Genomic DNA, 14,035 nt, shown 5'->3' on the forward strand with positions numbered 1-14,035 from the left:
CTATCTGGGTTACTCTAAACTCACATCCCCTCCACTGCAGATGAATATTAATAAGCAGTTATTAATATCTGCTGCCTGCTCTGCGTGCATGAATACGTGTGTATGTGAAGTCTACATGGAGGTACTGCATGAACTGGCCCTCTTCCTTGTCTGTCTCTTCGTCTTCCTCTTCTAGTTGTATCCCTGTTCTTTTTCCCTCTTGTTTCCTCTTCCCCATGGTAACTATGGCTTCCTCATTTTCTGTTCAGTTTGCTTCCCTTACATTTTTCACCCCTGCATTCATTCCTTGTCACCATCATAGCCAAGAATGTTTCAGGCAGAGATGCTGTTATGAGTGCTACCCTTGTGTTGTCATAAATCAAAGAAAATTAACTTAAGTTTTTATCATTTGTCAGTTATTAAAATATACTTCCTACTAGGTTTCTTAAAAAAGAGTATACATCATATCTCATAAGATCATATTTGGGCATCCATCATGTTGTGTGTGCTATAAAAACAATAATTAAAAACTGTTTGACACCTCAGTTTTGCTTATTTTTATTATAAACATCACATGTGGGGGAGAGATATGGAGGGCAATCTGTTTTCTCATCCAATCTCGGAAGCAAAAGCTCACCAGAAGTAGGAATGTGCTCATTCCTACCTTGTAGAGAACTAACAAGAATATGTTGATTTTATTTATTTGTAAAAACGACAATCATTCTTGTGAAATTAAATCTGTCTTATATCTATAAAACTTTACAAAAAGAAAAAAATTATATATTTAAATTTTTTTCTGAATCAGAATAACAACACCTCAATTGGAAATTGATTATAGAAAATATTTGTTGAATTTAAAATTAACCTGTTATTATTCACAATTTACATCTAAGAAAAAGAGCATTAAAATAAAACATCAACTATAACTACTATCCATAGAAATTAGAAAGTCTAACTCAGAATGAATGTTTATATGATCATCAGCTGATTAAAACAAAAATTTTTTTAAAGGTCCTATTGGTGTCTATTTAAATTGCAAGCACATAGCTTTCATACAAAATTTGGATTCCTTTTACCTGATTTACACTTAAGAAAAAGGTTGAAAGACAAAAAAAAGATAAATGATGTGAAAGTCAGCCACCTTTGGTCCATCAGCTTGGCCACCACGAAACCGCCGCAACAAACTGATAATAGTACTCCTTACTTTTGGACATGAAGCGAAAGGTCAGTGGGCCGGGATTTGAACCCTTACTTTAACCATCTTTTTTCTGCCAGCTTACCATATTAAGGAGGCTTTCAGATCCATAGATTTTCATCTCAACGTTCTTTTAAGAGCTTAGGTCTTTAAAAAAATGCAATGTATAGATTCCTACGAGTACAAAGAAAACCAGTCAGAACGAGCATTAACAGTTTGAGGGCCGCAGCTACAAACTAAAAATGTTCATGACAGTGAATGAATATGGAGTGCATTTTCCATGCACATATAAGCTTGACATTTTGTTATCAATTACATCTGTATGTGGAGATTGTACATGTGCAAAAAATGCTTATCATTTACTGATTTTTATAAAATGTTGAACAGCAGATTCTCTACATGGATTTAATAAATAAATTCATTTGATATGAGGTGCTTTTGATGGGCCGGTCAGTAAAGAGTTATTCTCCTAATGGTGATTCTTTAGATGAAAGGATATTCATGTGTTAGAATGTAATAGTAAAGTCTTAAGGTAAATCAGTTTGTCTTGTCTCTTGACAAGAAAATTAATGTTCAAAGAGTCTCTCCATTGGGGCAGAACGTGGTGTAGAGGGAGACCGTCCATCCTATTAGTCCTCGACGCAGCAGTCCTGAGTTCAATTCCTGACCTTGGGACCTCTGCTGCATGTCTTGTCTCCTCTCTCTGACCATTTCCTGTCTGAATACTGCAAATAAATACCACTAGTTCCACAAAAACCTTAAAAAAGATGCTCTCTATCTAATCTGACTGAGCTTGAGCTACATTACTTTCTTAAAAATATTGGGCAGAAATTTCAGTCTATAGATGGACATAGTTGTTAGAAACATACTGTTCTCCGAAAGACTTGCAGCTGTAATTGCAGTAAAATGCAGTTCTACAAAGTATTGATTTAGGCTGGACTGGATACAAATACACATACACAAATTTATTAGCAAAAAAAAGACAAATGTCCTTTCCTTAAAGTCACTTTACAACCACAAAGTTTTCTGGTTGTAAAGTGACAAAATATAAAAAAGCCCCTAGGAGTATAAAGACTTCTCAAGGTACTACATCTATGTGCAGTGTATTAATGACGGTAAGCACGTATCAAATACACCCTATACACCTTTTTTTTTCTTTGAGGACGAGTCTGAGTAAGTAATCACCTCTGTGATTCAGAATGTTCAGGGACTAGCTTATTTGTTCAGCTCTACAAATGACTGATAGGAAGGGAGGAGAGAATAATTTCGAGCTGTTTGAAAATGGCCGATAGGGAAGTGATGGGAGAAAGAGAGAAGTAGCAGGGGAAATAGGAAACAAGGAGTGGTGGATTGATGACAGAAGGTGAGAGTACTGAAAATGAAATGGTTTGCTGCTAGAGAGATGGAAAGAGTGACAGCTGTATAGACTGGGGATAAAAGAAGGTGACGAGGGGGAGAAGCAGGGTTAAATAGAGGAAAGGGTAAGTTGGATAAAGCTACAGGACAGTGCCATATTAAGAGATACTGGAATGATGAATTATTTTGTAGTGAAGATGAGTAAAAGAAGTGCAAGCTATAGAAAAAGAGGTGCAAGTGCAAAAGGAGGTCATCATTTAAAGAAAAGGGTAATGTAGTTGGGCTGGCAAATGACTGCACTGAACTGGAAAGAAGACCATTGATGAAGCCCAGTTTCCTGAACCCTTTTCTTCTCATTATCAGAGTGACTCTAAAATAAACTAACACACATTTGGAGGTGTACCTCCCACATTAATTAGCTGTGATCAAGTGTCATCATCAGTTAATTGAATGATAATTAGATCTTCACTGTCCCCCCAGATAGAGACATGTTGGAATAAACACAGGGGGAGAATAAAGCAGATGGAGGAAAAGAGTTTGGACATAACAGACAGATGAACAGCGAGAACATGTGAACAATGAAGGGCACATAGAGGAGATAATGTAGGAGACTTATTTAGTGACTGGTCCTTATCGTTGTATGTTGAGACAATTAAAGAGGCAGGGCAAAGTAAGACTTAAGCTCTTTGGTCCACTAATGCTGCAATTTTCAGAGGAATTGCATTGTTACTGGTGACCAATATTAGGCTGAACAATCAGTGTTATACTGATGTTGAAAAGGGAGAGCACTTAGAGCTGCTGCGATAGCATCTGTCTCTGGTCTTTATCATTAAGTAGATAGCAGCTCTACTGACTTTAGCTTGTATTACAGCTCATCACAGCCTGCAGATCTGCTCTCAATGAAGTTCAGCTCAGTTAAGTTCACTTCTGGTTCAGCTACAGTAAATGCTGACAGTCTTCACAGTCTGTGTAGTGATAAAAAGAAATAAAAGTCTGATGAAACATGCTAGTTGTGCTTTTGATTAAAGAATCGAAACTTTTTATGCTTGTGCAAATAAGGAAGAAGCCTCCACAAATTTAACGCAGTTCTATTTGATTATTACACAGTCTACATCAATTTGCCACAACATTAGAACTACTGACAGGGGATATAAGTAACACTAATTATCTCATTATTTTGGCACCTTTGAAGCTGTAGCAGAGGAGAGTGAAGTGTCTGCCTCAAAGTTTAAATTTATTATTGTGGTTTAGATGAATACCACAGTATAGTATTTTCTAAAAAACTATTGAAATCTTGAGCCAAAATAGACAAAGTTTACACGACAAGCTTAACGTGATCAACAGTTTCTATTGAAAGATTAAATGACATTTTTATCAGAATGAATGGATGCTATAATGTAAGGGGTTTATCTAATGCTGAGAACAAGTAATTGCTGCTAGTTGGGGCCATTACACATCTAGGCCACCAAGCGAGAAGTTGACAGAGCCACAAAGGTTGACTTTTCTAGGGTTAGCCAGCTTTTGGGCTTAAGGATGTGAAGTAGTGATAACAGCCCATCAATAAGATTAGCCAGCTGTGAGACTCAAAGCAGAAACAAACCAGGACAAAGTTCTGGAATACAGCCATGTTAGCTAGCTGTGATCAGCAGGTACCCACCTGTGGTGTGGTTTGGTCCCCTTGGCGGCTAGAAGACAGAACTGTTTTGTAAAAGAGACTAATGTGTGTGTCAGGTATAGATATATGAGAAGAGTTACATTGGTTGATGCATTTGTTGTATGTACAAATACATGTACAAACTGGTTTGTGTACACAAAGCTGATCTACAAACCAGGTTCGACTCCAATTGCGGGTGTAAAATCTGTGAAACAACGGGCACAAACATTTTATTGTGTTTGCCTTCATGAATATGCAAAACATAACCCAAAAGCGCACATTTATGTTAGGAGGATATGCAAATATAATTCCTTAACACCCACAATGTGATTTATCAAGCCTGAAACTGACTGCAGGTGCAGTTTTTGCATCTATATTTAGCACTTTTGAAAGGTAGGTGTAAACTTGCACACAGAAATGTTAGGCCATTTTATTTAACAAACAAAACTGAACATTAATAGCCACCAGAGTCCAGAAAAAAACCATCGAGCAAAAAAAGCTTTTAGTATTTCAATGTTTTTACTGTTGTTTTGTAGCACTTCGATATACTTACATAAATGCAATTTATTATTACGTGATGCATTCTCTAGAGTAACAAATCATGCCCATCGGTCAGGCAATTCAGAAAATAAGTCTGGGTTTGGCAGTTGGCAGGTGAACGGCATTTGATTGACTGTCAAGTAAAACATGGTTCACAGGACAGATTTAGGCCATTCAGATTTTTCATTAAGAAAAATAATGTAAAAAGATACAAGCCCAGCATTTAAATATTTTTCTCACTTGTCTGCAATAAGAAGTAATTGATTATTTATGAGGAACACAGGCAACTTAATGCTGTGTGCGAGAGAGAACACAGTTTTATTAAACTAAAACAAAGATGGATTTATATTTCAAACTATTTTTAGCATCGTATGTTAGGCATTTGCATGCTTAGGAGTTGATGTGTGACTGTACATTAACCCCAAAATTATTCATACCACTGCAGGATTAAAAGTTCAATAAATCTTTTAATTTTAACAATGTAGGCTTTAAATAACTGGGATTTAAATAACAGGTGATTTTTGTGGCTTTTGTTTCCACTTCTTTAAAACCCAAGGATTTTTTTTTATATCAGTCTAATTGTGAAGGAACCTGCACTACACGTCCAGTCCATTAGGTGGTGGTAATAAGATTTAATTTATTTGCAGCAATTTTGGCGTATGCCCTATAATTATGTTGCCAACTCAAAGTTCCGCTAATGGTCTTCATCAGTAAAACCGCTCAAAAAGCCTGGTCCATATCATTCATCCACTGACCTTATATTCTCTTTCCTTGGTCCATTCTCAATCACAAATATGAATATAAATCTTATTTTAAGAAACACACAACAATAATACGCAGGTCTTAAATATGACAGGTGAGCAGAAGTCAGAACACTGCAAGAAAGGGTCAACCAATCATCATTGCTCAGCTTATACCCCCGCCTCTCAACTATCCCAGGGTCATCTGAAAGTCCTACCCCCAGACCAGAACCTTTCTCACAGGAAAGTGTGGACCAGAGAAATGGAAATCACTCTGGTAAAATTTTGTCGCAATGCAAAGAGGGTTTTCCAAATGGCCCGGGTTATGGCTCAAAGTCTCTGCAATGGAAAAGGGGCTCATGTTTCTTCTGGCTGGATGATACTAACATTTAAAGTGGCCCAACCACAGTGCTTACATGAATCTTATAGAGAATCTTGGAAGGAGCTGAAGATGGAAGGAAAATCTTTCAACCTCAAAGGCTTGGAACACAATACTAAGAATAAACAGAATAGCACAAAAAGCTGGTCAGCTAGATTGCTGAAAAATTTGAGTCTTTCTATTTATCTCATTCTCTCACAGCCTGAATGAATATTTTGTAGGACATTGTTATTTTCTAAAAGACTGTATTTTTTCTGCATTTGGCTTGTTTCCTTTGATAATAACACATATTTTCACAGTAGCTTTTTGTGGCTCCTACTTTGTTCTGTCTGTTTTTTTAAGTATTGACCTCACTCCATCTCTCTTTATTCTTTTTCCTTTGAACCTCCATTGCTCCAGATTTTTCTTCTAAAGAAGACAGATTAATAATTCTAAACTGCTATATGTATAGCAACACAACATAGTTGCAGGACTAATCTAATATAAGGGGCTAAACACACATGAGACTAAACAGAGATCCACAAACAAAGGCAGAATAGAAAAGTATTCTACTGTGCTCTGATTCTCACAGCTCACACACAAATGCTCGGATGCACATCTTTTCACTGAGGTTAGCTCCCTGTGAGAGAGATGAGTAGTGAGAGATAAACTGATCAGGCAGAAGTCAATATCCTGGAAGTGATTATGTGACAGTGAGTGTTTGTGCAAAGGTATGTTTGTCAGAGATAGCAAGCTGAGAGAAGACATTGGTGTTCAACAGCACCCAGGAAGAAGTCATTAAGAGAAACCAGTCATAGGTGGAGAGAACACAAGGAATAACATGAGAAAATGTTTATATTTTGTGCATTAATTAGTAAACAACTGAAACAATAGTCCTAAATGTCTTAAAAGATGCCAGATTTTGCATCAGTGCATTTGGTTTCTCTTCTTCATTCAAAACACATGTCTCTGTATTTGCAGAACTTTCTCGTGTTCCTCAGTCCATTTTCATTTAAAGACACCTTCAGGGCACTGCAACTTTATCACTGCAATGAAAGCGATAAAATGTAATTATTTAGCATTTGTCAAAACAATTATTGCATCGCACTTGGCTCAAACAAAGTCAATACTTAAAGCAAACCACTGGATTGTTTGTAAAGCATGGTATGAGCATGTGAGAATTGGGGGTTATTGCACAGCTGTGGTGTGTAAGCAAATAAACTTAATTGGTTTAAGGAACTGTACACCTCCAGGACCCTGAAGCGGGCAGGGAAGATTCTGGCTGATCCCTCCCACCCCGGTCACAGACTCTTTGAGACTCTCCCCTCTGGCAGGAGGCTGCGGTCCATCCGGACCAAAACCTCACGCCACAAGAACAGTTTTTTCCCATCTGCCACCAGCCTGGTTAACAAAGCCCGGAAACCACCCTGACACTCTCCCTTTCCCCCACACCCCCCCTTTTTTTTGCTGACAGGACACCTGTAACCTGTAACTCTATGCGTTACATTAACGCTCAGCATGGACTCCTGCTTTACTTGCACTGCCATACTTGCACAATGATCACCTGCACTGTTGTATTGCTCTTGCATCTTATACTGCTCTGTATTTACTCTCACTCACTTAAAACTGTGCACATATATTTATATTATATTGTAGATATGTTTATACTGTTTAATTTGTATTGTATTGCACCGACTACGCCAAAACAAATTCCTTGTATGTCCAAAAACGTACTTGGCAATAAAGCTTTTCTGATTCTGATTCTGATTCTAAAGTGTCAGACTCCAAGAGGGGGAGATTTAAGTATCATATATAGACTCTTTTCACACATGCAATTTAAAAAATATAATGCAGCATAACAATGCCTGTTCTCATCGTATGCCTATAATAATTGACTTCAAGAAGTTTGATTTCTCACTTTACAGGGGTCTCCAACTTTCATAGCGCTGATAATACTCGGGCGGCCTTTAGTGGTATTCAGAAAAGATTTTGGAATCAACCATCACAATTTAAATAAAGGCAAAAATAATGAGCTGTTGGATGACTACAAAACAAGAAAAGATTGAGAGGATGAGGTACAAATTGTAAGAAGGGCGAATAAGAAATTTGTTACAGCAGATATCAGTAGGTTTAAAAAACATAGCAGCCTTATTCGATTTTAATAAACTTTACCCTCGTAATGTAGACATCAGGGGACTGGAGCTTGGAACTTGAAAATTTCCAACATTAAAAATGATGTCAGAATGGAGGTACATAGAAACCTATTATTCACTGAGGTGGTACTAGTAAGAAAAAAATGGAGAACAATTTCATAATTCGAGACATTTAGATATGAAATCTTCAAGTAGCAATCAGAATTTTATTTGTTTTTAACATTTACATAAAATATTTTATGCAATTTACATTGCATTTTTGTGATGTTTACTATCTGTGCGTTTCAAACATAATGAAATTATGTTAATCACTAAAATCACTAAAAGGGTCAACTTAAGGCAGATGTGGCTGGTAAACTAACAATGACTTATGTGACTGACTATTTTTCGCATATTATAGAAAATTATCTTGAACTACTCTCTTAAACAAGTTTTTCAAAAAAACAAATTTGGTTTTTACACTCTGTTTTTCTTTTTCCATTTCTTTCCATACTTGTTGAGCTTTTGTAGGAACCACAACTTTATATTTGCAAGCCAATATCTGGTGCTGAAATTAACTAACTTCTTTATTTAGACAAATGTGAATCCAAAACTCAAATTTAGGACAGAGAACAATTTGAACATGTCAGCTTTTCTAGCTTTCAGTTGTTGTAGTCGAAATGTGCCTTTGGCTATTTACATCTACAGGGGTTGGACAATGAAACTGAAACACCTGGTTTTAGACCACAATAATTTATTAGTATGGTGCAGGGCCTCCTTTTGCGGCCAATACAGCATCAATTCGTCTTGGGAATGACATATACAAGTCCTGCACAGTGGTCAGAGGGATTTTAAGCCATTCTTCTTGCAGGATAGTGGCCAGGTCACTACGTGATACTGGTGGAGGAAAACGTTTCCTGACTCGCTCCTCCAAAACACCACAAAGTGGCTCAATAATATTTAGATCTGGTGACTGTGCATGCCATGGGAGATGTTCAACTTCACTTTCATGTTCATCAAACCAATCTTTCACCAGTCTTGCTGTGTGTATTGGTGCATTGTCATCCAGATACACGGCACCGCCTTCAGGATACAATATTTGAACCATTGGATGCACATGGTCCTCAAGAATGGTTTGGTAGTCTTTGGCAGTGATGCACCCATCTAGCACAAGTATTGGGCCAAGGGAATGCCATGATATGGCAGCCCAAACCATCACTGATCCACCCCCATGCTTCACTCTGGGCATGCAACAGTCTGGGTGGTACGCTTCTTTGGGGCTTCTCCACACTGTAACTCTCCCGGATGTGGGGAAAACAGTAAAGGTGGACTCATCAGAGAACAATACATGTTTCACATTGTCCACAGCCCAAGATTTGTGCTCCTTGCACCATTGAAACCGACGTTTGGCATTGGCATGAGTGACCAAAGGTTTGGCTATAGCAGCCCGGCCATGCATATTGACCCTGTGGAGCTCCCGACGGACAGTTCTGGTGGAAACAGGAGAGTTGAGGTGCACATTTAATTCTGCCGTGATTTGGGCAGCCGTGGTTTTAGGTTTTTTGGATACAATACGGGTTAGCACCCGAACATCCCTTTCAGACAGCTTCCTGTTGCGTCCACAGTTAATCCTGTTGGATGTGGTTCGTCCTTCTTGGTGGTATGCTGACATTACCCTGGATACCGTGGCTCTTGATACATCACAAAGACTTGCTGTCTTGGTCACAGATGCGCCAGCAAGACGTGCACCAACAATTTGTCCTCTTTTGAACTCTGGTATGTCACCCATAATGTTGTGTACATTTCAATATTTTGAGCAAAACTGTGCTCTTACCCTGCTAATTGAACCTTCACACTCTGCTCTTACTGGTGCAATGTGCAATCAATGAAGACTGGCTACCAGGCTGGTCCAATTTAGCCATGAAACCTCCCACACTAAAATGACAGGTGTTTCAGTTTCATTGTCCAACCCCTGTATATTGGTAATAGTATGCCTAGGAGCAGCTTTAGGGTGAGGGCCACATGTTGTGTCTTAGCAGAAAATGTGAAGCCTAAACGAAGAAAGAAGAAAGCACATTTGCACATGCACACAGACGCACACATCATGGTGGCACACCGAAGCAAATTATAGCAAATTTTGATGCCATTCTGAAAGTCTGAAAGTATTAAGAGCTGTTTTGTTTTTACCAGAAAGCTGTTGGTGTTGGCATGCCTTCCTTATTTTAGTATAAAGCATTAAACAAAATTCAAGATTTTCTCAGATCAGTGATGACCAATTGCTCCAACATACCTAATCCAAACACCTGAATTACCTCCATTTGGTATAAATTATCCATGATTTTAATCAGGAGTGTGGTACCAGGGGAACATTTAAAACATGCAGTCCTGAAGGACCAAAACTGGACGCCTATGCTGACACAGACCATCAACCCGTTTGACTGCTCACAAGTTTAAGCAGTGAAGTGAGAGAAAAGAGTTGGGAAGATTTTAATTATCCGCTAATGGTACCCAGAATGCATTTATGGTTAAAAGTACATCGTCATTAGAATCTAGGTTTTTCTTGGTGTTATTAGTTTTTGACAAACTTGTTTACTTTGGGTTCATGCTGGAATCTAAGCTCTGTGGTTTTGTACTAATAAAGTTAGGTTAACCAGTTGTGTAATGCATGTGAGTGATACTGCCTTGATTAAGGTTTACTTTCACAGGCGACATCTTTACCTAAAAATATTTGGTTGTGCAGCACATCCAGCTAATTGTATATGAGTACATTCATAAAAAACATGAAGTTAATTTAAGGTCTCCTAATGATGCTGTTCAGCCAGCAAACATTTTTTCTGGTTATTGGTTTGAAGCTAAATATCTAATAACGGTCTGTTTCTGTCAAAACATGCAGAATATTGTTTTTGTAAGTGTGTGTCCTGTCTTGGTAGCTGAGCCAAACACCTTGGTGGGTCTGGTTGGCTTGTAGTGTTAGTAGCAGATGTGTTGTACGAGGGGGAAAAATTAGATATGCATCTTTTTGCACAACTGACTTTTTAAAATCATCAGTGGAGCAACAGGTTGCATCTAGTTTAGGGAGCAAATAGGAAAGGCTACAAGAATTCTAAGACAAAATAAAAACAGAACTTTGCAGAAAACTCTCCTTTCCAATCCAAATAAATTTTTAATGAGCACATGCATGGTTAACTTTTGTGTTAGTAGTAATTACAACAAAATTATGTAAAAGTGTAACCCTGAAAATGACTTAATTGTGTCATCTATTGGAGGGAAGGACCATTGTGCAATCCAGGCTTGGATATTGGTAGAAAAAAGGGGATGAGGGGATATAACTGTCTTTAATCTGGCTAAGCATATTGTATGGATAATCCCCTCTGGCTCATTTTTACTCAGTCCTATTACTCCCATTTTTATCTACAAAACTGTAACCTTACAAAGATTAATGTTACTCACTGCTTACCCCTTTCATTTTTTATTCCCCTACATGCATTGTTTTCTAAATATGTGTTCACTTTGTATTTCTCCCAGCACATCTTTAACTTTGGAAATACATGGAAATATGGTTAGTGAGAATTTTTTTAAACTAAAAATGTATTTGGTGGCACAAAGTTTAATATGAGGACAACGGTGCCAAGTTTAAAAAATACAATTCCTGTATTTTAAGTTGAAGTCTTAAATTTCATATCATCCTTAAGTTAAGAAACAACAGGTATGCATATGTGTGTATCCTATAGTTGCAGCTGATTATCGAGGCTGTAAAGAGGACAGTTTGATTGTCACTGTGTCTGTAGATGAATTTATACAATCAAATTACCGGCAGAGCTCAGACCATTACTGAGCACAATTTTAGAAAAACACAAAATTCTTTTCTTATATGCATACATTTTCCTACTTTCCCCATAAATCACTTCTTAGTTGAGCTAAATCTTGACATAAGTCATGTATTTTATTCACCCAGATTATAAGTACAGAGGATCTCGAAAGTGTACTTATCTCTGTGAAGATTTATGTTGTGTAAAACAATAAAAACATTATAAATAATTTTAAAACTTTTCCCCCTTCAATGTGACAATTATCCTGTTATAATTCAACTAAAAAAAACATACATATTTTAGGGATGTGAAAAAACAAAAAACAAATACAAAAGCTGCAAGAATTTGTGTGCACACCTTAACACAAATACTATGCGTCTTCTGGGGTAAATGCCTAACATCAATTAGTAAATCCAACTAACTTTAAATAAAGCTCAGCTGTCGAAGTAGGATTTTCCAGACATTTGCAACATTTAGCTGAAGTCATAGTTTATAAAGAGGTCACAGTGGACCAAAAGGATCTTATAGTCCAACAATGTCAGTTAGAAAGCTACAAAAAGATTTAACAGGAACAAAGTGATGGGAACTGCAAACAAACAGGCAACGCTGATTGGTAAATCCCTTACCAAGAGTCTTTGTATATAGGCAGGATGACAGGATGCCCATACAACGATACCTTATAAGGGAAATATCAGTTCTTTTTCTTTGGACAAAGGTTTGCAATTCAAGAAGTACAAACCAGTTGAGAAAATATTTTGTTCCAGCTGCTATTGTTGATTACACTAAGCTATCTGTTGTGTTTAAATTTTTGATGGGGTTTCTAAGTACCGGAAGGACAATACTGTGACAGAGAAGCCCTATGTAACATTTTCCAATGTCTGTTTTTCATGTCAGGTGAAAGGGTTGCCTGCCCTTTTAAATGCAAAATTCACCTAAGATGATCAATAATCGAAACTGAACTGACCTGAGATCATTGAAACAATGCACCACAGAAATAATTGTTGAAATAATGCAGAAACCAACTGGTTAATGCATTATTTTCACTTACATCATATGCACCTTCTTTTTAGGGAGACATTTGTGTTTGAAATGTGCATTTAGGCTGATTACATTAGTGATACACTCAATGACATTGGGTGGGAAAAATGATAATATAAAGTCAGATATTTAACATTTAACATATGTAAAGATGAAAATTGGAAGAATTTGGTTAGTTTCTTTCTTTGTAAAGTTATGTCAGGCAAAATGTAGCCTTCTGAATTCCAAGAAACAGTGAACACTTTATAATATAAAGTTAAACTTGGGAGGGATTAAGATAGGACTGCAGTACATTTTTCAATTCCAAAGCTGAGAAAGCGAGGAAATGCTCCGCACATCTAAAACCATTGTTCCAAACCATGGGGACAGTAAAACAGTCAAGGTTATGCTTTGTTATGAAGTGTTTTGTTTTCTTTAAAGTTCAGCCTGATGAGAACTGAAAACTTAGAGCCCAGATGAATGGTTAAGAGCCAAACACAGTATAATTAGCTCTGTTGTGCTTGCTGTACTCATGGAAGGACATGTACATGTGGCCTGTTGTTCAAGGACAGTAAAATATGCAGAATTCAGTAACAGCTGAGACAGTTACAGCATCTGAACTAACCTACCAAACCAGAAAATTAGAACATTATGTCAACTTCAAAGAGCCATGCACAATCTCTTTAATGAATAAGGTTACTGAGTTAAGTGATCTACTGATTTACTGATAATTAAGGTGTATGATGTTCTAACTTGTTGTTTTCCTTTTCCTCTATTTTTCTCCGCTGCAGGCTCCGACTACTCACCCCCTCCCCTTCCCCGGCCTCCTCCCGTTGGCTTGACGAATGAGCACAGAGGTGGCAGTAGCCATGGTGACCACAGTGGCGGGGGAGGAGGGGTCAACCGTGGGGTGGGTGTGGTTGGCCTTGCACCGGAGCACATTCCCACCCCAGGAGCAGCCCTAAGCTGGCAGGCGGCCATCGACGCTGCACGACAGGCGAAGATGATGGGCAACGCTGCATCAGGCGGAGGGGCGGGACTTGGGTCGGGTGGGGGCGGCCCCATTTCTACAGCCAGCTCCACCCAAAGGAAGAGACAACACTACGCTTCTAAACCCAAAAAACAGACCACAACGACAGCCACAAGGCCGCCACGAGCCCTGCTTTGTCTCACACTCAAGAACCCCATCCGCCGGGCATGCATCAGCATCGTAGAGTGGAAGTATCCTTTAACCAACCATCAATAATAGATTATT

At 38.0% G+C, this 14,035-nt stretch overlaps 2 protein-coding genes across 2 annotated transcripts in view; one reads left to right on the forward strand and one right to left on the reverse strand.

Annotated features, from left to right (window-relative positions):
• The window catches only part of dcp1b (decapping mRNA 1B), a 177,501-nt gene that overhangs the window by 88,130 nt on the left and 75,336 nt on the right, over positions 1-14,035 (reverse strand). The gene's annotated exons all lie outside the window — the stretch shown is intronic.
• cacna1c (calcium channel, voltage-dependent, L type, alpha 1C subunit) overlaps positions 1-14,035 on the forward strand; it is a 290,444-nt gene that overhangs the window by 54,914 nt on the left and 221,495 nt on the right. Inside the window, exon 2 of the mRNA XM_047389522.1 lies at positions 13,572-14,001. Within this exon, the coding sequence (XP_047245478.1) occupies positions 13,572-14,001 (430 nt within the window). The remainder of the gene's footprint in view (positions 1-13,571; positions 14,002-14,035) is intronic.

The sequence above is a fragment of the Girardinichthys multiradiatus genome, chromosome 17 (genome assembly GCF_021462225.1).
Source record: "Girardinichthys multiradiatus isolate DD_20200921_A chromosome 17, DD_fGirMul_XY1, whole genome shotgun sequence".
Lineage (NCBI taxonomy): Eukaryota > Metazoa > Chordata > Actinopteri > Cyprinodontiformes > Goodeidae > Girardinichthys > Girardinichthys multiradiatus.